The 25,012-nt window shown below is 31.9% G+C and overlaps 1 protein-coding gene across 1 annotated transcript in view; it reads right to left on the bottom strand.

The window, feature by feature from the left end:
- The window catches only part of LOC143240345 (GATA-binding factor 2-like), a 311,086-nt gene extending 296,946 nt beyond the window's left edge, over positions 1 to 14,140 (bottom strand). The window contains exon 1 of the mRNA XM_076482622.1: positions 14,100 to 14,140. Coding sequence (XP_076338737.1) covers positions 14,100 to 14,125 — 26 coding nt within the window. The 5' untranslated portion in view covers positions 14,126 to 14,140. The remainder of the gene's footprint in view (positions 1 to 14,099) is intronic.
- Positions 14,141 to 25,012: the final 10,872 nt, after the last annotated feature.

Here is a 25,012-nt window from a genome sequence, read left to right as displayed (position 1 = left end):
TTCCATAATGGTGCCTACAAAAAATGTTACATGAAGAATATGCATTGTAAAAAGCAATAATTTTATAAAACAGAAAAAGTATTTTATTGAATGTAAAAAGTAAAAGCAGAGACAAAGTATCGTTGTGAGAGCTTAATCGGGAATGCTATAGTAAAAATTTGACAAATTCTTGAAGATTAGAATGTAAAACGTATAAGTTAAATGAATATATTTAGTACCATAAAATCTATATATTAGAGTTACACATAAGTTTTTTTTTACTGTTTAGCAATGTTTAAGCGAACACGACAATAAAAAAAAGACATGGAATTTATAAGGAAACGTTTTGTAGCGTTAACAATTCTCGTGGCAGAAAAGTGGTAAAGACACTTTACTGTTTTAGTACTTGTTGTATGAGACATTATATTCACTCAAGTTTTATCAGGGATTTTACGTTCTCATATCACCTGTTCTATAGAATATTATCACTCATTCTTGTATTAATAATTGTTGTTCGTACCTGAGACACGTAGTGCTTATTTCTTAAATATGATCTGTACTTTATTCTGTTCAAGGTGAAACGTCCCTATAAGTAAAGTAAGAATGGTAAGGCAATTTAATAATACCATGCAGAAATCATAACTGAATGATTCAACAGGTATTATAAACAAATAGTTCAGAAACTCTAAACACAGGAAAAACAGTTTCAGTCATAAAAAAGGGAGATTTTTAAGAGCATATTTGTAGCCAATGCCATGGGATTCTATAATCCAAAAGTACATAGTCCGTAGAAACGTCTCGCTACAAAAGAAAAAACACGATTGCTTATAGAATGACGAGATTTGTGAATAGCTTAAGGAAAGAATGATAGCCAAAATTTCGACTAACTGAATACATGGAGTTCCAATATATAGAACAATAGAGGTTAAATTCATAAATGTGTTTGTGTCAACGCTATCTGTGAAATTCTTCAATGAATGAATTGCTGGATGAAAGATTGACCTAAAAACTCTTAGATCTGGTTGATGACTGAAAGACGACAGTTGATTCACTTGTTTGTTTGTTGTTAAGCTCAATGCTACACAATTAGCTAATTGTACTGTGCCCATCGTAGGTGTCGAAGCTTAATTTTTAGTGTTTTATAACCCCAGATAACCATTACTATACCTTTGGAAGTTCTGACATCATAAATAATTCTTCTAGTCAAAAGAGAGGCAAAATTGAGAAACATTGTCATAAGAGAGAAAAGAAATCCTTCAGTGTGTAAAACGTTGGATATTCTGCAAACATCACTATTGTTTTTAAGAACTTAAATCGTATCTGTTCATTAACAAAGCTGTCGAGTATGAGGTTTTTAGCAATATGGCCCACGAATTGTAGAGTTGCTTTCAAAAATATTTCTATTTCAATGAGTAATACAATTTGAATTTTTTCCTCAATGGGTGATTTGATTTAAAACGATTATTAATCAAAAAAATGATTATCTTTTAACAACATTGGTATAAAACTGCACGACTTGTTGCATTAGACGATATTTGGTGATAATGAGTTATGGATATGAACCTCATGTTTCACTTTGAAGCACATTTTAATTTTACCATCTTTTAAATTTCTTAATGTTAAATAACATTTTGATCGAAGAAATATCTTAAACACTTCCAATCTCAGATAAAATACAGCATAAAGAATGATGGTAATTTTCTGAATGAGATTTTACATTTTCCTCATAATAACACGTAAACATTACAGAAAAACTAGCCAAAGAAATGTGATTGATCCTTGTTTCTATGAACGCTTGGACTCGATAATTTTCTAAGATATCTCACACATATTTTTGTTACTGATACAATGCTGCACACTCTATAACATGCTATTTTTTTAGGATTATGCAGTTACGGTTTGCTTTTGAATCATTTCCAATACTAAGGTGAATGTGTCCTAAAATGTGTTTGTACTTTAAAACGAAATTTCCTCATGTCCATTTTCTCACGTTTCTGTTGCAAACGGAAACGTTTTCTTTTCGTTTATTAAAAGATCGTTTCGATAACCACAGAAAGGTTTAACGTGGTTCGACTGTTGACATTCCAGCGGTAAGCTTTAAGGAGACGAGGGGCTTTCTGGTCTCACACTGGTCAGGATCGGGTTTCGTGACAGAGGTAGTCGTCACGGGGCACGATTGGGTCAGTTGCTGTGCCACACAACCCAGTTCGTGTGTTTTCTTTGGTAAGGATGTGCGCTTGTCTTAGGAGTCATCAAGACGCAGCGACGTAAGAAAAAAATAAAAAGCCAAAATGGCGTTTTCGGACTTTTCGTCGATACAAAGGCAAGCAGACGCCCGAGTCTCGGCCGAACGTCGCCAACAGTTGCCTGTATGGTTGTGGATGGTTGCTTGTAGAGGTTGATACCGCTCCCGATAGCTGGTGAGACAAAAGCCATGCCACAGAGTTCGACGTAGATTTTTTTCCAACGGTCGTTCCAGACTCAGACGCCGGATACAGTAAGGAGGTCCATTACAGAGTCAGTTCTCAGAGACTGTACATCATTACTGTTTCGACAGAAAGAGCGACATTCTCGTGCTTGAAATGTGTCAACAACTGATCAAACTGATATAAGTATTTCAGTGTTGGACTCTTTTTTTCATTTGGCTAGAATACCTAAATTCATACCGAACATCCTCAGAGGTCTACAAAAGGTACCGCTAATGGAGATAAATTTGTTCTCAACTAATTTCCAAACATAACAGCGTTTCCAGGGTGATCAAACACGTAGTAGCACGCATAAAAGCGTCATATGTGGATACTTCTACATAAGAATAATGCTTTCTTTGCGACTTGAGAACTTTCCTGTGAATTAATGTGACCGATGTCTTTTGTCGGTCTTCTATTAAATTACGTTTTGTAACTATTCCCACAGCAACATCTTAATTATTAACATGGCATAATTAAATGTGCAAAAACAGCGTTAAGAAATTTGTTTAAAATTAATGTAATTTTATCAGTAAATCTATTTGATCTCGTAGTTGTTATATACACAAGAACCAAGTAACTAAAGATGTAACATTTGTAGGTTCGACGTGAGGGGAGTGTATAAATTTCTGTAGTATTTTTCCAGATAATGTTTAAACTTTTTTCAATGATATCCCAATTACTTACAACCTGCGCAACAGATATTATGACATGCAACATAATAATAGCACTTGTGAAACGGATACTTTTTAATTTTAACATATAACTGTTTATTTGTTGGTTTTGAATTTCGCGCAAAGCTACATAAATGTTATTTGTGATTGCTGTCCCTAATTTAGTAGCGAAAGGCTAGAGTGCAGACAGCTTGTCATCACCACTCACCGCCAACTCTTTGGTCTCATTTTCCCAATGAATAGTGTAACTGATCGTCACATAATAACGCTCCCACACCTGAAAGAGAGAGGATGTTTGATGTGACAGAGACTTGAATCCTCGATTCGCGGATTGCAAGTTGATAACCCTAACCACCTGGCTATGCCGTACCTCTTTAATACATGATAAACCCAAAGGACATTGAGACATCTCGATAAGGGCATCTTTATTGTAAAAACAAGAATATTACTTTTTACTGTTTCTAGAATACTGGATTATTTTGTAGTAAACTGCACAAAAAATGAACAAGGATTTGTAACATTATTTCTACAACAACATATAACTACTCTTACAGAATTACAGTTTATTGATACGAAAATCTGGCTTCTGTTGTGATTTGAAGTCCATTAATCTGTTGTCATTCAGTCTTGTTATATATGTTTATAGTAGGTTATATAATTTTGTCTCCTTTGTGACTTTGAAGGCAATGACAGAGTTGAAAATATTCTGTATTGATTAGATCTTAAAAACAACGAGAACAAAATACTTGACTAATATATATGTAAAAACGGCTCGTTTGGGTTGAGAAAATTTTTTATGTAGAGGAGTGAACAACGTTTCGACCTTCTTCGGTCATCGTCAGGTTCACAAAGAAATAGAGAGGTAACTGACCGGAAGCTAACCACATGTTTGAAAGGGGTTGTGTAATGAGTGTCGGAATGTAGAGGGCGTGCTTAGATGTTGAATATACAGTTTTATATTATTTATTTTTTATTATTATTTATTATATTATATTTTAATATAGATATAAAGGTGTTCCTTTGTATTGGTTTATTTTGGGCTTAAGTTGTTGTATAAGTAAGGCTTCTTCAATTTTGCGTTTGTTTATGTTTGTTTCTTTATTTAGTATTTGAGTGTTTTCTATGGTTATGTTGTATTTATTTGACTTACAGTCTTCGAAAACGTATGAAGGTAACTTTTTATGTTCTTTAAATATGGTTTCCATTTTTCCACTTGTTTCTTCAATATAGAAGTCGTGGCAGTTATCACATTGTATTTTATAAATAATGTTGGTGTGATGTTTGTCAGTGTAGTTTTTACATAGTATAGACCTCAGTTTTGTGCCTGGTTTTTGAATAAATTTGGTATTAACTGGAATGTCATATTTTTTACTAGTTTTTGTCAAATGTTGGTTATTTTTCTGCTGATGTCGGGAATATATGGTATACAGCAGTATATGAATTCGTGAGTTTTTGATTCGTGGGATATATTTACTTTTGTCGGTTGATTTTGCTTTATGTCTAGGTGTGTGCGTATAATGTTTTCTACGGTTTGTGGAGGAAACTTATTGATGTTTATGAAGTATTGTTTTATTTTGTCTAATTCATCGTTAATTTTATCTGGTGAGCATAGTTTTATGGCTGTGTTTATTTGGTTTCTTAGTGTGTTGAGTATTTGTTTTGTTTCATATGCTGAGTCCCAAGGAATGTATAGTCCAGTATGGGTGATTTTTCGGTGGATTTCTGTTTTAAATTGTCATAATTAACAGATCCGACCGACAATTAAACACAGACGAGACACATTTACTTAACAAAGGACTCAACTTCACAATAGCACCTAGGTACATTCCAACCTTAGAAATAAAAACATGTTTAGAAGTTCTAGCCAGGAGACTTGTGATACTTTCTACAGAAAACAAAAACAAGAAAACAACCGAAAATAACCAACAGAAGGAAGACAACTTAGACAATTTTATTGACATCCAACAGCCAAATTTCCCAGGTAAAATTAAAAATTTATATCTTCCAGAAACACCTAAAAACAACATCTTAAACGATTTTTTCAAAGAATTTTCTCACAAAACCATCAACATAATTTTACAAAACAGAAAGCTAAAAGACAATCTTACAAAAGAGACATTAATTCCATTAAAAACCTAAAACAAGACAAAAACATAAAAATTCTAAAAGCAGATAAAGGTAATGCTATAGTCATAATGAATACGAATGAATACATCCAAAAAATGAAGAACATCCTGTCAGACACAAACAAATTTAAACCAATACACAAAAATCCAACAAAGACACACGAGATGCAACTAAACAAAATACTACTAAAAATGAAAAAAGCCAACACAATTTCACAAACACTTTATTCCTACCTACATAAAACCGACTCACGCACACCACAAAATATACGGCATCCCCAAACCTCATAAACCAGATTGTCCATTACGACCAATAATGTCCACATATGAATCGTGTAATTACAATCTTGGTAAATACATAACATGGGCATTCTCCAAATATGTAACATCAGCCAGCTCATTCATCAAAGACTCTTTTCATTTCAGGTCTAATCTTAATCAACTTAATTATAAAGCCTTAATGGCCAGTTTCGATGTTATAACCCTCTTTACAGAAGTTCCAACCGCTGAAGCCTGCAATATTGCCTTAGAACTCTATATCCGAGACACTAACCCATCTATAGACATTCCCAGCAACCAATTAGCAACCCTTATAGAATTCACCACGATGAAGACAAACTTCATGTTCAACAACCACAACTATATACAAACAAATAGCCTAAGCATGGACAACCCAGGATCACCAGTTCTAGCCAATATTTTTATGACACAAGTTGAAACACAAGCAATTAACACAGCATTACATCCACCAATATACTGGTACAGATATGTAGACGACACGATTGCGGGATTCACATCTACAGAACACACACTTAATTTTTTCAATCACATTAACTCTCTACATCCCAACATCAACTTCACATGTAAACAAGAAGGAAGCAATCAAATATCATTTCTTAACCTCAAAATTACAAGAACCGACACACAATTTAAAACAGAAATCCACCGAAAAATCACCCATACTGGACTATACATTCCTTGGGACTCAGCACATAAAACAAAACAAATACTCAACACACTAAGAAACCAAATAAACACAGCCATAAAACTATGCTCACCAGATAAAATTAACGATGAATTAGACAAAATAAAACAATACTTCATAAACATCAATAAGTTTCCTCCACAAACCGTAGAAAACATTATACGCACACACCTAGACAAAAAGCAAAATCAACCGACAAAAGTAAATATATCCCACGAATCAAAAAACTCACGAATTCATATATTGCTGCATACCATATATTCCCGACATCAGCAGAAAAATAACCAACATTTGACAAAAACTAGTAAAAAATATGACATTCCAGTTAATACCAAATATATTCAAAAACCAGGCACAAAACTGAGGTCTATACTATGTAAAAACTACACTGACAAACACCACACCAACATTATTTATAAAATACAATGTGATAACTGCCACGACTTCTATATTGGAGAAACAAGTAGAAAAATGGAAACCAGATTTAAAGAACATAAAAAGTCACCTTCACACGTTTTCGAACACTGTAAGTCATAACATAACCATAGAAAACACTCAAATACTAAATAAAGAAACAAACATAAACAAACGCAAAAGTAAAGAAGCCTTACTTATACAACAACTTAATCCCAAAATAAACCAATACAAAGGAACACCTTTATATCTATATTAAAATATAATATAATAAATAATAATAAAAATAAATAATATAAAACTGTATATTCAACATCTAAGCACGCCCTCTACATTCCGACACTCATTACACAACCCCTTTCAAACATGTGGTCAGCTTCCGGTCAGTTACCTCTTTATATCTTTGTGAACCTGACGATGACCGAAGAAGGTCGAAACGTTGTTCACTCCTCTACATAAAAAATTTTCTCAACCCAAACGAACCGTTTTTACATATATATTTCTCTACAAGTGGGTTTTCTTGACATCACAAAATACTTGACTGTTTCATCCATGTGGAAATCAAATATATGAAAGCGAATTGCAGTAAACTGTTACAAATTGGTTATCAATGTCTCAAGACGTTATTAGTTGAATGTAATGTTGAATTACTTGTAAACCAAAGATACAATTACTCAAACATTTGTTGTTTGGTGCACTGCACTTCGTTCACAATGAAATATATAACATCTCGCCTGCAATGGTTTCAAGAATACATTCACTGGATCTAATGCATTTATAGCAATATTTCTTTTACAGATACGTCATAGTTTTCCTTACAACCAGATAACAGGCAAATATTCAATTGGAGAAAATCGAAAACAGTATTCCACTCTACTTTCATACAGTAAGGCGAGGCAACTGTGAAACTACGGTTGTGTAAGAATAAGTGTCGGTAGTTACATCTGGTACCATTCACGTCACCCGTTATAGGTGTCACACCCTACGATTCTTTTCAATCACTACTGTAATTAGCTTAACTTCAACCTAAGAAATGCTAACTCTTACCCACACTATACTAATTCAGTCTACACATTTGATTAAAAAAATGGCTAACGAAACGGATAACTAAATATTAAATAAGCCTTAATCCTAGCATGCATGGATGTGATAATCTTTGGAGATGACTCGCATCCTGTTGAGTAGTTCCAGACAGTGAAGGTGCCCTGGAAACTGCTCTTTCAAGAGTGTGATTGAGGAATATTGGAATTTTTATTAACTCTTATTCTGGTTTTAAGCACAAAGTTTCCGTGGAAGCTTAACATTACTATTAATAGTGACTACATTGAACTAGAAATGACATGATGAGTAGATTTTTAAAGCTGTGTGTATGTACAATTCCTTCACATTTTAGATCACAACATAGGTCTTTAGCTGCTTGCCTTACATAAAAAGTGAACCGAGAAGTGAGGGTGAGTGACTTTGTTTTAAATTAATGGATTTGCCTTATAATAGCTAAAATATTATGAATTTTAATTATTTTCAATCGTTTTGTGTAATATAGAAATGCTTGCAGAAAATATTTATTGCTATAATATTACCGTTGTTTCAATTTTGGAATAGTTCCATGTAAGACATGTTTTTTTTGGCCTATAAAACATATATTATAAAATGTTATTGATTCTATAATATCCTCTATTATTCTTTAATAATTTGTACGTTGAAAGGATTTAATTATTCAATCAAAGATATTGTTTTGTAAAAGGATGTTCAGAAAGCGTGTGTGTTCATATGGGTTTTCCTTATAACAAAGCTACATCGGACTATCTGCTGTGTCTCCCGAGGGGAATCGAGCCCCTAATTTTAACGTTGTAAATACGAAGACTTCCATCTGTCTCAGCAGTGGACACTCAGAAAGCACAGAATAATTCCATCACTCGCAATAATATTGATTTACAGTAAATGTTAAAACTTGTAATATAAGTGATACTGTACAGTAAATCTTCGTAACTTACCTATGAAAGGAATATTTAAAAAAAATTGTTGCTGACTCTAGGATGATCGAATATGATGCTAAGTAGTAGTGTACATGTACAAATTTGTATTATTTTCTTTGTAAATTCCAGCTTTTTAATATTAAACGATTTAAACTAAACTTTACGATATTTACCACCGCTTACAATAACTCTTAGAATCTTCTTTCGTACTTAAAGCTTTATGTATCGTATATGTAATACAAACATAATGTATTGATTTTTGCATATCACGACCTTTAGTCTTAAAATATTGAGAAAATTCAATGGTCGATATGTGTTATTTGTTACAGTCAGAGTATTTTATGTAGTTTTACTAACATAGTTGTGCTTAACTTTATTAAAAATATGTAATGTAGATTCTGTGTAACTATATGGAGTGTAGTTCACTGACATTTCCTAGAATTGCACTCAACAGATAGATAGCCATCCCTGTGCTATGTTTTCTTATTGGGGTGGTGATAATAAAGTATCCAAACTAACAATTTTTATCTTGTCTTAATCATGGATTTCGTTAACAGTTGTCACGTGGTATTTGTAAGTTACATTTTGGTTGTTATCAGTTCCGGGAATGTAAGAAAGTTGACAAAAAAAAGATTTTTAGGACTGGATCCACAATAATCTCTCTAGCACAGCTTCCCTGTTGTTGGTGGATTTGCTTATCTTTTGAAATTTAATAGGGGTTCTGCTTCGTGGAAAAGCTCTTGTATTCGTTATGCGGGTAGAAAGCTTCCGTTCTGTGATGTCTTGAATATCAAGTTAAGCAGTGCTGTTTGACAAGACGAGAGATAGACATTAAATAAGCACGATTACATTGATAGCTTGTCTATTGCGAGTGTGAAGTTGTCCTATCAGTTTATATCATAAACTACAGTCATCAAATGAATATAGGCTATACGTGGTCAGCTCACGTTTCTCCATGTTCGCCGGAAGTTAGCCTGAAGGCTGGCCTTCCTTTCAACGCCCGTTATCAGCGGTCTCCAGCACGAGACACACTGGCCGCACGCGATAAATCGCATCACCCGTGCTACATCCTATAGGTGATGTCTGTTAGGCAAATGCGCGATTATTTATGGCCCATGTTGCAAAAATAAGTTCGATACACATAACTTTCAAATCCACGCTTTCTATTCATTTCGGTATCTTTAATCAAGCTTATCAGGCATTGGGTAAAACCTTTCAGAAACGACGCGTGCACATCATAAAATCTGGCGCGTGTCTTACATGACTGCTAGCTGTGAAGTGGAAACATGTAAGAAATGTTTAGTACTCCGAATAACTGATGTCTGTGATAAATACGTGAATACATGTCCGTCCATTTGTATATAGAAAGATGCCGATATTTTTTGCTTTCCTTTCTGACTTCATTAATGGCTGGACATAAAATGTATATTAAAGTTTGTTGGAAGCATCGCCTGGAATTTCTATGCTTTCAGTGTTTATCGGAATTGACAAACCATAGCGGTTTTGAAGTGTCGAAACCTTCAAATAAAGGACTGTGGTTTAAATCCAAGTTATATTTTCTGACACTCTTTTGTCAGTTTCTTAACACAGTTAAATCGGCTGTGAGAAGTTTTAATAAACTTACACGCTACCTTTTAAATATTAACATGAGAGATAGACAATATACATCCAACGATGAACCAGAATATTGAATGAAGACAAGAAGATAAGTAAGAAGCAAAGGGTTAAGATGGTTTCTACTGAAGCCATGCTTGGGAAGGTTGTATGGTTAGGTTTGTTTTATCACTTACACATTAGTTTTCAAGGCAGCTATATGTAAAGCAATGGAATTTAGTTTCCATTAGTGACGGTAACGAAGCAAAGATGAATCACCTAAAATTTACAAATATAAAATCATTTTCTCCAGTAGAAATAATCCTAAGTAACTATCATATGAAGATGGAGATAACCATTAAGGGATGTCACAAGGGTTTAGAATTTCAATAGATTAATAAAAAGTTGAAGGTTATAAGCATTTTCTTAAAGAATAAATATTTTATAGTACGTATCTTATTCTCTCGTCAGTTATAACACAACACTGATAGTAAGATATTGTCTTGAAAGTTATAGAATATTTTTGGTAGTAAATAGAAATGACAGATTCAGCTTCGAAACCGAAGTATTTTAAATTTTTTTAGATAGTGACTAAAGAACTTAAATTTGAGTGTGTATTCAAGTTATCCACTAATTTCTCTTAGTTGTTATCACAACACAATTATTCATTTTAAATTGTGAATTAACAAAATTAAGCTACAAAATAACACATATGATATGATAAACATTCTTAGCACTTATTATAATTAGCATGCTCGCATTAATAAAATTATTTATTATTAATTAGATGTTGCTACGCCAAACTTTATTAGTTGCTAAAATTTTTATAATAGTTTTACTAAGCATGAGTGGCTGTTATTAATCGATAGAAATAAAGATCTCTACTGGAAATTTAAATTTTGATAGACTAAATATGCTGGAAAACTCTTGTTACATTCTTATTGAAATTCAATTTGACCAGGTGCATTATGCACTAAAATCACATCAATCATGTAATTTGTGTATAACACACTTCTACGCACTTAATATTAAAATTTACTCTAATAGTGAATAAAAAGATTAGTATTACAGTGTTAGCTTATGATACGTAGCTTATAGTCATACGTGTAAGTTATGTCAAAAATTTAATTGTATTTTTTATTCGTTTTAACTATTAATAATGAAACGTAAACAATATCTTCATTCATTTTACACATGCAAGTCAAAGTATGAATAACATTTTTATCGTTGTCACAAAGTAAGGTTGATATATTAACCCAATGTTGATACATGTCTACTTGGGTTGAATTAATAAGCTTTCGTATCGTACAACCCTACCTAAGTTAACATATTACAATTTCCTTCATATAGTTTACATAATTACTTACAGCTGTAAAACATAACTTGCGATGTTTTACCAACTAATATTAAATATTTGTATTATATTCCCTCATTTTACATGTATTAAAATGTGTAGTTCTCAGTCCCAAGTGAATCAGCAGCAACGTTTAAAACATATAACTTAAAAAATTTAGATTTCGCTACCCTTGGTGAGCACATCACAAGTAGTTCAATGTATTTTAAATCTATGTTGTTGTTGTTTTAAAATATGGATAAAATTCCTATGTTTTGCACACACTCTCTCTCTTGAATAAATATTATTTACTGTTTATTGTCTCTGGGTCGTTTCACTTAAAACGTTGTATTTTTAATTTAATATAATTTGTTACATGACTGCTGGTATACAATGGTCAAAAAGAACAAATCAGTTAACCTTCAGGAAAAGCATCACCTTATTCAACTGGGAGAGCAAATTGAAAAGCAAGGGAACCGTAGTAATTCAGTAAAAACATCACACACACACAGTGTTTTCGGAGGATCGTTTCTGCCAGTAAGACCATACAACTGGTAAAAAAAAGGTTAATCTCAACACCGGGTGGTTAATTCAGTTGTTACTTGCTGTCGAGAATATAAACAGAAAGTATTTTGTTGCCGTTCTTGACTTCACCAAAGGACTAGTAGATCAATCATAAGCCATATTCTGACAGTCTTCATCGTTTAGAGTGGTTTTCTGAAGCCAATGATGACGTTTTACGCACTCTGCTGGTGCTAAATTCGGCCCACAAAAGCGGGCGGAAAAATAGTAACTTTGAATAGAATAGGACGTTTGTGTGAAAAGAATGGAAAGCTCCCGCCCTGCGTTCTCACGATTTCACGCTATAAACGCGTTTCCCTTTTCCCACTTTTTTTTTTTAAAGCTCATAAGTCGTTTCTTACACTGAATTAAGCGTCTCAATAGCTGCCAGTGCGCGTTAGTGCGATCCTATCGAATTTGGCTCACAGGCTACTATGATCCCTTTTTCAAAGCCAAAGCAGGTACTGATTGCACGTGCCTCGCACGCGTTGCCGTATATCATCTGCCAACAGCCATCACGGCCGTGACCATCGCAGAGAACAGCAAATGCGATCAAAAGCAAGCATATCAAAATATAGAATTGGCTTAGCACGGAGGATCAAATTAGAGATATTTAGAGGTTTTCCCTCATTTCACTCGGGGTGCCTCGTGTTGGCGATGGTTACGATAAAATAAGTATCAGTTTTAACTTCAACTGGAAAACAAATATTTGATTTATGAAGTTTATTATGCGACCTTTAGTATTTGGTAGAAGTGATTTAGCGTGATTTGTAATACTGTAAAGATTTCTTGAAAACAAAATATTTGAAAATTTTCTGCGTTGTGTACATTTTTACCTCAATGTTCAGGTTTCAACTGAGATAGAGCGTGTACTCTTTTATCATGAACGAAAATCTCTGTTACAAAACATGTACTCATGTATTAAGTTATTGTAGGCTTAAATAATCTGTCTCTGTTCAAACAAAATATGAGTTTCGTTTTGTCGATGAATATGTTAGTAACTAAACAATCTGAGATATCTGTTGAACTATCGTGTTATCGAAATTAATTTATAACGTATCAATAAGGAAAACTCTGAAATACTACTGTAAAAACAATCAATTTATAGAGATAGATAATTTTAAACCGTTGTTTCAAAGAAAGTTGATACAGTGTACCTTCTAGACGTGAATTTATATAGATCTGTGTATTGATGTTTAAATGTTTCAAAACTATGATGTATTATGACAGATAACAATAAAAGCCAAGAGAAAGTAGTAGGAAGAATCAAAGTTGTAATAATAAGATATGAGAAGCAGTATATAGTAACAAAAAACCTTCTAGAACCTATTTATCTTTTTATTTGTTGTTTAAAAGCATATTTTTATAGCAGGAAAATACACAAGGCTTGCCATAAAATTGTATGTGCTTAAAAACTCGCCACGAATAGTTATATTATTCACAGTATTAGAGAACAGTTGTTTAAGTAGCTCGTTTATACTTGATATAAGTACCGTTTAACATTAAGGTTGTGATTAGTATTTGGATAAACCATATGACAGTAAAGCGTTGTACTATTTTATAATTATTTAGCTAAATTAACGACCTTGGAGGAGCACTTTATATTTCTTTTTCTATTAATATGTTAGATAAAATTTAATGACTTATATTTATACTACTAATAACTGTACCTGAAAAAATAAAACCTAGCTGAAACTGTGATAGAACTAGAATAATTATTTATGATAAACTGTGACATAAAATATGATGAGTAGTTTGATGAAATATTTTTGATTAGTTTCAAAGAGGACATTAGAAACTAGATTAACAACTGACACTCGTTCTGCTTCATGAAAAGCGTTATTCTATTGTCATTTGAGAGAACAAAACATTTCGACAGTTTGAGTAACTTTGAAGAATTAATAAAGGACTATTTCTCAGTTTCTCTACGAGAAGAGATTTCTGTATTATTTACACAATGTACAATCCAATGAAGATTATAACAGGTACTTACAGCAAACAGAACGCAACCCGTTTCATTCAACTCATCATGACTCTTATCTTAAGCCTGGATAAAATACTACTAAGTATTACTATCTCGCTATCTCCCAGAGAAGCAAGCTTGACTTTAAACACTGGAATCGTTTTCGTTGCTGCTGTTAGATCCACGTTGTCCTCAGAAACCGTAGATGTGAGCTTTAATACGTAAAGAAAACGTATTACTATGGAGTCAGATTTATAACTAGTTTTAATTTTTTACAGCGACTGTTGAGTCAGATCACAAATGTAAAACAAAATCTACTGAAGGTTATAAGAATTGAACTGAATAATAAAACAACAGTAACAATATACTGTTTAGTATCAATAAATAATATTATCTTACAACAAGATAATTCAGAAACCTGCACAACAAAAGTGTTTCTTAATGTGTGAACACATGTACTGTGTACGTTGTAATTTTCAGCAAAAGATGTAACATTATCCTATCGTTTTAGTTTATCTAAGATAAGAAAAAATCCACTGTTTTATTCTGAGCCTCACCTAACCCTAGATAGATTAAACAACTGTATAGCAGACTCTTTACGTGTAATATATGTATACAAGAGCTTTAAGATTAACCTGTTGACTGCCAAGTATTTCAGCTGCTACAATACAACTTTATTGCTTCTTCATTTTGTAACTCTTTCGTGACGCCATTTGGGATCGAAAGTGAAACAATTTGTAAGTAGGTCGAATGCATGTATGATGCTGATATCTAGCGTTGAAATTAGGTATTATTGACAACGAATTAACTCGTCCGTGGCACTGTGTTACCGATCGACTTGGACGAGTTATCTCGTCTACGGCACTGAACAGGTTAAAGATGAAATTATATTCAAATTTAGTTGAAAAGATATAGAACATACATTCGATCAAAACTAACATTTTATTCCTTAAGTGCAACATTTCTTTAACAGTAATATTTTATCTGTTTCCCGGACGACGGGTTTGTGGCAAACAAAAGATAAATCTCAAGTGATTTTGTAAGACTTCATTTTCAAAATCTACAACGGGCTAACTTACGAGGACCGTCATTAATCATCTATAGTAGATCGTAAGTTTAAGTACAGTTGTTAAGCCTGAACATTTCTGGATATTCCATCATTCGAATGAATAATGTTTTGGGAAAGACTGCAGTAAATTAATATTGTTATAATTAATCAAGTACCTGATAAAAACTTTGAAACGTTCTGCTAAAAAAGTAAAACAGCAACAAAGTGCCTTCGGATAATAAGAATATTAAACGTCTTGATACAAACGGAATAGTGTGTGTGTGTGTAAAAGTGATTTTGGTTAGAAAATAAGTCATTTTTATATACCTATTTTTATAATTTTTATAAACGTATTTTGTTAAAATTTAAATTATGATTAATGTAAATTACACCAAATAAATAAGTAATTGTTTAAACCTGCCTTTACGTTGACATTATCATAGGAATATCTTGAAAAAGTAACTTCCATCGATCTACTGAATTCTAAATAATTTATAACACTAAATTAACGTATAAGTATAAAAACCTTTATCTGAGATCAATGCAAAGGAAGATTTGATGCTTTAACTGTACGCACTTCTTGAACGCACTTATAAAGGATTATTTTCACTATCAGGCATTAATATTTTAAGTTCACGAAGGTTACTAAACTCTCGTGAAGGTAAAACGTCGACTTAGTTTTTGTCACTAAGAAAAGTGTTGCAGTTAGCGTGTAGGCTTTCTACAATAAATGTCGTTCTTTAAACTCTAGCTTAATGAATGCATCTAACACTAACCACTTTCAACTTCCTTTAATTTTCAACCACTGAACAAATGTTCTTCATAACACTAATTGTATTCACAATCATTAAATGTAATTACTATTACAACGAACTAATTCATCTCAATCAAATTACAATTAGTTTTTAATCTATCTGTAAAAACATCTAATAAAGAAGAGAACGACATTGGAATCTCAGAATCTACTAAATTTCCAGTTAATAAACAGAATAATTCTAAAAGTGAAACTGGTTTACCAGAAAATAATTTAAAATGCACTAATATTATTACATTAAAGTAAGTAGGAACTCTCTCAAGATAATACATCACAATGTTTTGTGAAGTTAAAAGTAAAACGCTTCTCAGAACCTTTTGTAATGTTTCTCTTTTACAAAAGGTGAAATCGTTATATTAAAACGATTTTGAATATGCAAATATAAGCAAGTCATTTGACAAAAGCAGTGGATGTAAATGACATAGAACGACATGTGTCAGAACTACAGTTTGACATTTTGTAGGTAATGAGATAACACCAAAAATTAATCACTTTTTAGAAAATACTTAAATTGTCCGTTTAGGACGCAAAATATTCATACGCTAAGATCGTAAACCATGTTCAAATAGGGTGTGACAGGTGTAGGCCCACGAACACAAAGGTTAACGGCAATATTCGTCCACGTGTCTTAAACAACAGCACAAAATGTAATTAAATTTAGATTAGATGGCTAATTTAAACTAAATGGTGAACTAGATGGCTTATGGAAAGTTAACAGAGACAAGGGGTATGATTCAGGTATGACTGCTGTACGAACGACTCAATTGCCATAAAGATTACGCTGCAGGGCTATTGGTAAAACCATGGTTGTCAGACAGAATACGACTGCACAAGGCAATATGCGCAGTGACGATGCAGTGAGGCTCCAGTATCGTCGAATCTTCGTAGAAAATAAAATCGTTTAAATATCATGAAACATTACATTGCACTACAAAATTGTATTTTAAGGTTTCGTTAGGTTAAGAAAATAAGACCTTCATTATAAAGTTAACACTCGTGCATATATATATGAGATGGTGTTTCTTTTTAATGCAAACCAAAGTAAAAAAATAATCAAAATCTAGTATTTTATAATCCCTGAGGAAATATATATCAAGTGCATCTTAAAGTAATGCAGGAGAAACGTTAAAAATTGCTTATAAAAATGAAAATATGAGAAACATCAAGATTGCTCACGTTTTCTCAATAATTCTTGCTGCTAGAAACCACTTCACCGTTATTTTAAAATTTGAAACTTTAAATGGCCTGTGGAAGATTTGTACTTATACACACTTCAAACTCTGTTTTTCAGCTTCTTTTGATCACTGATTTTCATGTTCTTCTTGGTGCTAGGCAACGCGTCAGCAATATTCAACTTTCCTCCTCAATCATAGAGAACGGCAATTGGTTGTTGGATACTAGGGAGCTTACAGAACATGCATAAGGTGGAGTAGCTTCATAACAGCCACGCCCATTATCAGTATAATCGATGCTCGCCATGATGGCCGACTTTGTTGATAACGTTATCTAGATTCTAATTTCACCGCAAACTTGGTGTAAAAAAAAAAGCTGAATAATAACATTTTTTGTCTTTTGTTTTATTTTAAATCTAAAGTGTTAGGTAAAATTGTCATTTAATACGGAATTATAGTTAAAGAGGCAGTTTATGTTATTCTTGAAGAGTTAAACGTCTGTAAAGAAGAAACATTGATTGATAGAATTAACACTGGAAAAATAACAACAACAGTATTTAAGCTTAAAATTAAATTCCCGGTAACAATGAAATCGATGGTAGACATATGAAAAACAACCGAAGTGTAGTCAGTACAGTACCAGTTTCCGTATCAGTTGAGATAATAATATACTGTATTAATTAATTAAATATTTTATAAATGCTTTAATAAATAATTTATATTTTAAATTACGTTGAATGATAATTATTTATAAATATACAGTATAATAAAGTCAAATTTATTTATGTTTTATAATATAAAAATATTTTCGAAATTCTAAAATATATTGCTTGTTTGTTTTCTTCATCATTTACGTAAAAACAACAACAAAGAAACAATAAACTGTCAGTTTCTTTTTTACATACAATTATATGTACAGATAAACACGTTTAAATTTCAATGTGGATACATAAGTATATATCTGTAATTGTTAGATTTTCCGAGTTTCAGATGAAATTAGTAATACAAAGTAACTTTTAAGCCTGGCATAACCAGGTGGTTAAGGCACTCGACTCGTAATGCGAGGGTCGCGGGTTCGAATCCCCGTCATACCAAACATGCTCGCTCTAGGGACGTTATAATGTGACGGTCAATCTCACTATTCATTGATAAAAAGTAGCCCAAGAGTTAGCGGTGGGTGGTGATGACTAGCTGCCTTCTCTTTAGTCTGACGCTGCTAAATTAGGGATGACTAACGCAGATAGCCCTCGCATAGCTTTGCGCGAAATTCAAAACAAACCAAACAAACTTTTGAGAAAACGATTACATATAGCTTATACCTTTAGTCATAAAACGAGAGTTGAGATTTCCAGTTCACTTTGAATCATTACTGAAACTTAATGATGAAAAGAAACACACAGTAACAGATTTGAAGAAAAGTGGTGTTTGTGACACTATCGATTCATTACAGACATTAGATTAGAAGTAATCAAATTCTATCGAATTCATAATTACTCTTCGCCCTTAACTTGTTAAGTTCTAGATTTTAATTAAGTACATTTCTCTGATGTGAAAACTTGTATCTATATATTGATTTACGTTTAAGATAAATTATGAAATATTATCAGAAGATATAAAACGTACTTGTAACCTTCTATAATTCATAAATATAATTTTATTTTTTACAAGGAAATTAAAACTAATAATATTACTAGTTATCTTTAAGAGAAAAAATTAATAGGAAAACTTAAGTTATTTGGATATTATTATTACGAAAGTCTGTAGAAAGTTGAAAGTTTGTTCAGAGAAAGAGTTAAAGTCATGGGAATATCAACAGAAAATGTTTCAAATAAAAGATTTTTATGATACATCAGGAACTGTGAAGGGATTTAAGAGAAAATGGAAAATTATATGGGACTATCTCGTAATTAAGTGCTTGTTTATATAGCACAAAGATGTGCAGGCTACAAGGATCAGTCTCCTAATTCTAAGAGTATAAAACCTCGTGCTTACAGCTGAGCCACAGGAGTTAGTTCATAATGATAATATTAATTCTAATAACACCATCGGAATATTTGGTTAAAATGTAAAGCAAAAAAAAATTTGCGTAAGGAAATATATATTAATATTAATCCAAATTTCAGTCGCTTAACATTATTAAATTTTATGAATAATTAATTTTTTGATTAAAAAATCTCTGACACTTGTCCCTGAAGACATTGAGGCAAAAGCGAGCAGATGCGAAATATTATAGAATAATATGTATATATAGAAACTTAATTACCTATTTTGTTCTGGAATGGTTCCCCTGTAAATATGTTTTTTGTATAACATCGCTTTATTATACCCTGAAGTCCATTTATAATTGCTTAACAGTGTATTCAATGGTTTATTTTGTGCGAGCAAGAAAACCGCTTTTGTTTGCTAAGATTACATATTTATGAAATACTCAAATGTTTGTACGTTCAATATGACATTTCATAAGTTTTGTTGATAGACTTATTACAAAATACTTATCAGGAACGCAGTAGTTTTTTATATGTTGTTTTGTATGGAGAAATGAAGAAAAACAAAACATGTTTTGAAATTATTACACTATGTGACACAAATGTTGTTCCTGAATAGTATGTGTTATTTCTTAATCGCTTATGTTGGAAAAGTACAGAAAATGGCTGTTATTTCTTTCAAACTTTACTTTTGTGACTTGGATAATGAAATTTAGAAATTAACCTATTTTCCATATAAAAACGATCAAATTTGCACATTTTCATTTACATAAGGTCTGAATAAAACAACATATGAATCAAGATTTACATGTATTTATACTAAAGTTATACAAAAATGAACAATAATGTTTAGAAGTGAGTAGTTTTTCGAGATTTGCGATTCTAATGTAAATCACTTTCACGTATCAGCCCCTAAATATAGTCTCCCATCGTGTTTTTGTTATACGCTTCTTGGTAGCGGCGTTCAAAGTCGAATACATCTTGATGTTTTCGTTATACGCTCCCACGTCACAAAACCAAAGTTTGAAGAGAGAAATAGGTCTTTTCCATTTACTTTAGGCATAAGCAATTGGGAAATAACACTTTCTTCCCAGGAACAAAAAAAGTAAAAATTTTGTTGCATAGTGTTGTTCGAATAACTTTGTCATAGGGGATTTTATGAAAGCAAGTTCACATTTTAGGGTAATAAATGAAATTAAAAATAAGTAAATCATCAAAAGTTAATTGTTTATACTTACCACTTATGACGAACCTAATATTTCACTAGCTATTACTTTTTGGTTAAATTTAAAACAAAATACACAAACAGACAAATATTTATATATAAACACATATATTCTTTGATGAAAAAAATTACTATTAATGAAAGACTATTTCAATAGTGATAATATTTAATTGCTAAAGAGTGTTATAAATTTTATAAATATGCCTAAACAACAGCATAAAGTGCTAGAATGTTGATGTGACATCACAGGTTGAAGTAAAAATCATTAACTTGTTTCATTAAGCTTTAATCGGGGACTTTTATTACAAAAGAATTAGCTGTCTCTAGACATAGAGAGATCCGACTATTGCATCTGCTCGTTCCTACGAGGTTTAAACGAGGTAATACGAGATTTCCAGTACTTGTTGACTGGATACGCCATTTTTAGCCCAATAAAAATTAAATTCCATTGTAACTAGGGATAATTGTCGCATATATAGTAATAAAAATATTACTTCAATATAAGTATTACCAAATTTGTGACAGTAAAATAACAATATTTACTTAACAAAAACAATAAGAAAAGTAATGGTTTTAAAGTGATATTCAAACGTAGAAATCCTCTGGCTAACAGGCAAAACCATTTTTTATTTTAGTGTTGGAACATTCTTTCATAACGCCCTTTTGAAGTGGTTGCATATGGTTAACTTTTGTGACGATATAATGTAAATATTATACAATTATCTTGTACCCACTTTCATTTTTTGCTCGCACTACGAAGTGATTGGAATAGTTAAAATAAATATTTTGTTATTCATCGTTTGAGCAGCTCAAACCGAGATACTCTGACACACAATTTAAAGTAGTTGCTATTTAACCCCTTTATAATAAACACCCATGGCATAAAGTAAACACTTTATGTATTCGTTTTTATGTTTGAGTTAGCTTAAATGTGATATTAACAAAATAGAAATAAGCTAACAAACACAAAACAATGTTACCTGAGAAACTAGTCGTATTTTAAATTAAAAATAGCATCATCGAACTGAAATCAATCAAGAAACATATCTAGCGGTTTTGATACTTATATTTATATACATACACACATGTGTATGGTTAAATGCACTTTGTTAGAACTACTTGTATATGTTAATATGCTGATAAGGAATTATAGATGCGAATTAAATCGTTACGGGTGACATTTCAAATCATATTTCTGACTTTTCCATACAACATAGCTAGACTCATAGCTGAACGGATAAGTACATTTATATAAATCTTTGTTAAAAATGAATATTTAGAAAATCAGGATATTAAACAAACTATAACCAGATAAAACAACACAATAAAGAAGGGAGCTTTCAGTGTTCTTAGTGGAAGAGAATTCTCTAAAACAAAAATCTATTGCCGTGAAACAGAATATATGTTAAAATATCATTAACAAGGGCTTGAAATGGCCTGAGTCTCATAAGCGAATCGTTTAAAGGTTCCAACCGTACGTCGAAATTAGCGGTTGATTTCAAATGAAAAGTGACCAAAAAACTAGAATAACGACATTCAAGTTCGACCACAGATCTGCCAAGTTCACAGATGCAGCTTTAATGAACTGCTACACTTTTGATCTAATTAACTATGATCTTGAAAGGATCCCGGGGAAGGTTTCAGCTTATACTATTTAATATTGACTTCACGGTTCTTCACATAAGCTTGTTACAATGATATTTATGGTGTCGGCAATAGTAACCATGGCTATAAGACGAGAGTATGAAATGTGTAAAAAACTGTTTTATAAAGTGAGGCTGACCTTCGTTTGTCTTCATGTAGTGTTCATTACGTGTTGTAAACTGATGAATTAGTATATTTAATAAAGAACGTCCTTAAGTAAACATACATATATTATTAAAATATATGTCATACACTGCTTTTATTTTTATTTAATAATACAAACTATTTTTAAATGAAAACTCTATCAATAGATTAACTCTGGAACAATAATTATTATTAAAGAGGCACTTTAAAAATTAATTTATTATAATGACAAAATAGTTATTATTTTTTAACAACCAGAAGAACAGAGATAGGCATAATGGTTTATTTAAACAAGAAAAATGATAATTTAGTCCACTTACATATAAATGCCCTTCTAATTTTCATTTTCTATTAATTTGATTTGTAAGGCCTAGGAGTGGATGACAAATAAGCTGGTACATCTCTTTCACTGAAACAATTCCATTTGACATTTTATAATTCTTTTACGTTTATTGTTAACAGCCTACATTAATGGTTCGATTATACAGGGTGTTCGGAAAGTCAGTATGCAGTTTTGTAACCATATTTTATTCAGTCTATTTCAAGCCAGCAACTGATAGCGATGTTTAGAAACAAAATAAGAAAGATCCAAGCCTGTATTGATGCCAACAAGTGTAATACTAACAACTACTACAATCAATATGAGAGAAAATGAAACACGTTAACTCGAGTTTGATTTGAAAACATTTTCTTTGGGCTGGAATGAAATATAAAACAATATCTGAAACACGTGTTTGCATCCACTTGACTGGGACTGGAACAACGCAACATGATACCCAACAGTATCGGTAAAAGTCGTTACAGCAAGTCGAAATATAAAATGATTTGCTGGTATTCCGTAAAAGACTGTATGATCGTATTTTCGGCATTATAAAACAGCGATGGAAACCTGAAATAAAAAGAAAAGAATTTTGTGCTATGAAAATTTAAACAATCTTTCCAATCAAACTCGTAGTCAGAATAACTTTAATACTGTTTCCGTTTTGATATTCCCACACCAACCCTGATCTATCAGAAGTCTGTATGATATATTTCTAATTTATCAGAATCAGATAAGATTCGTTCTGTCTTGTTCCGTTAACTAACTGTACTGATATCTTTGTTTATCAGCATGAGGAGTCACCAGGGATGAGCTAACACTACAGTAAATATATGAATGCTCCAGATCGCTGTCAGTGGTGCGGAAATAGAAGGTGACTCTAGCGAACTAGATTATTCCCGGAGTAGCACTCTACCAGATAGTAGGTTTCATACTTTAGACTCTAACTAACCATCTCTGATGTCGAACGTTAGAAATAAAGCCGTTTCATAAGAGATGTATATCCTTTAACAGAAGATGTTATATTATGATAAGCTTACTCGTTTCCATATACTGGACCAAACGTGTTATGCTAAAGAGTTTCTTGTTCAGCATGCGCAGCTCATTAAGATACACATCTGTAAATATGTATAAGTTTTATAACATATGTAAGAATGTATGTATCTTTCAGTATAAGTGCATAAGATAAATTTAGAAAAAAACAAGTATCTAAAAAAACAGTAGAACATATGAAATAGTATGTTTTTAATGTTTTACCATGCCTACATAAGAAGTTAATTTCGGTTGCATATATTCAGAGACAGCATCACTATGCAACACTGAACTGTACACACAAACATCATCATCATGAAACACTGTACTGTATACACAAACATCATCATTATGAAACACTGTACTGTACACACAAACATCATCATCATGAAACACTGTACTGTACACACAAACATCATCATCATGAAACACTGTACTGTATACACAAACATCATCATTATGAAACACTGTACTGTACACACAAACATCATCATCATGAAACACTGTACTGTACACACAAACATCATCATTAACAAACACTGTACTGTACACACAAACATCATCATTATCAAACTCTGTACTGTACATAGAGATATTACGAAACACTGTATTATACAAACATCTATACAAACTTCAGTCTCAAAGTTTATTTGCTAACTGTGAACATAGCATATAAGTAAAAAGTAAATGCTTGATAATGTTACATAACGTGTTTTGACACTGAAGAATAACTCCTCTTCAATGTTTTTATCAGGCTACCAGGCATAAAATATTAAGATAACTAATGACCTGTATAATGTTAAAACTTGACATATAGCCAGGAGTTAAAGAGATCCCTTTGTTTGTATGTTATGCCTAAATAAAACATCCTAAAATGCATTTTACCTTTAGAAGTTTTATAAATATATAAAAAATTGTACGTACTTTTATTTGTTTAAAAACAAAATACAAAAATGTTTCGTGGGTCAAACGTTTGATAGATCGTTGAAAATTTGGAAATATTTGTAATATTTACCGACAGTAGATAAAACTAAATAAAAACCAATTTAAAAAGACCTATTTTAATATTATTTTAAAAAGCATGAACACCACTTACGAAGGCTTATATTTTTGCTTATTTAATATAAAAACAAAAACAATTGGGAAGGCTTACATAAAGTTCCTCGGTGGTAGAGCGATAAAGGTACGAGCTAATAATGCTCGAATCTGAAGTTCGAATCTGCGCAGTGGATACATCAGATAGCCCAATGTGTCTTTATTTTAAAACAAACAAACGAGAGAACATAAAAACAAATTCGGAAGAAATACATGACAACAAATTTATAAAAATGAAAATAAAACGTTTCGGATGGTCTTTATCATTGGTTAACCTTTGAAAAACTTTCAAGAAGATTTTGTTGTTGGCCACTAATAGTTAAAACGTTGTACACTTTAGTTGTCGTTTTATTTTGAAAACTTATTTTAGAATGTTTTAAAATAAACAAACAATTTAACAACTAAAATTGTTTAGCAATTACATTTTGAGCTTACACAAACATTTAGAGATGTCAGTTAGAGACA

This window comes from Tachypleus tridentatus, chromosome 13, assembly GCF_004210375.1.
Source record: "Tachypleus tridentatus isolate NWPU-2018 chromosome 13, ASM421037v1, whole genome shotgun sequence".
Classification (NCBI taxonomy): domain Eukaryota; kingdom Metazoa; phylum Arthropoda; class Merostomata; order Xiphosura; family Limulidae; genus Tachypleus; species Tachypleus tridentatus.
This window is presented reverse-complemented; position numbering and strand designations above follow the sequence as displayed.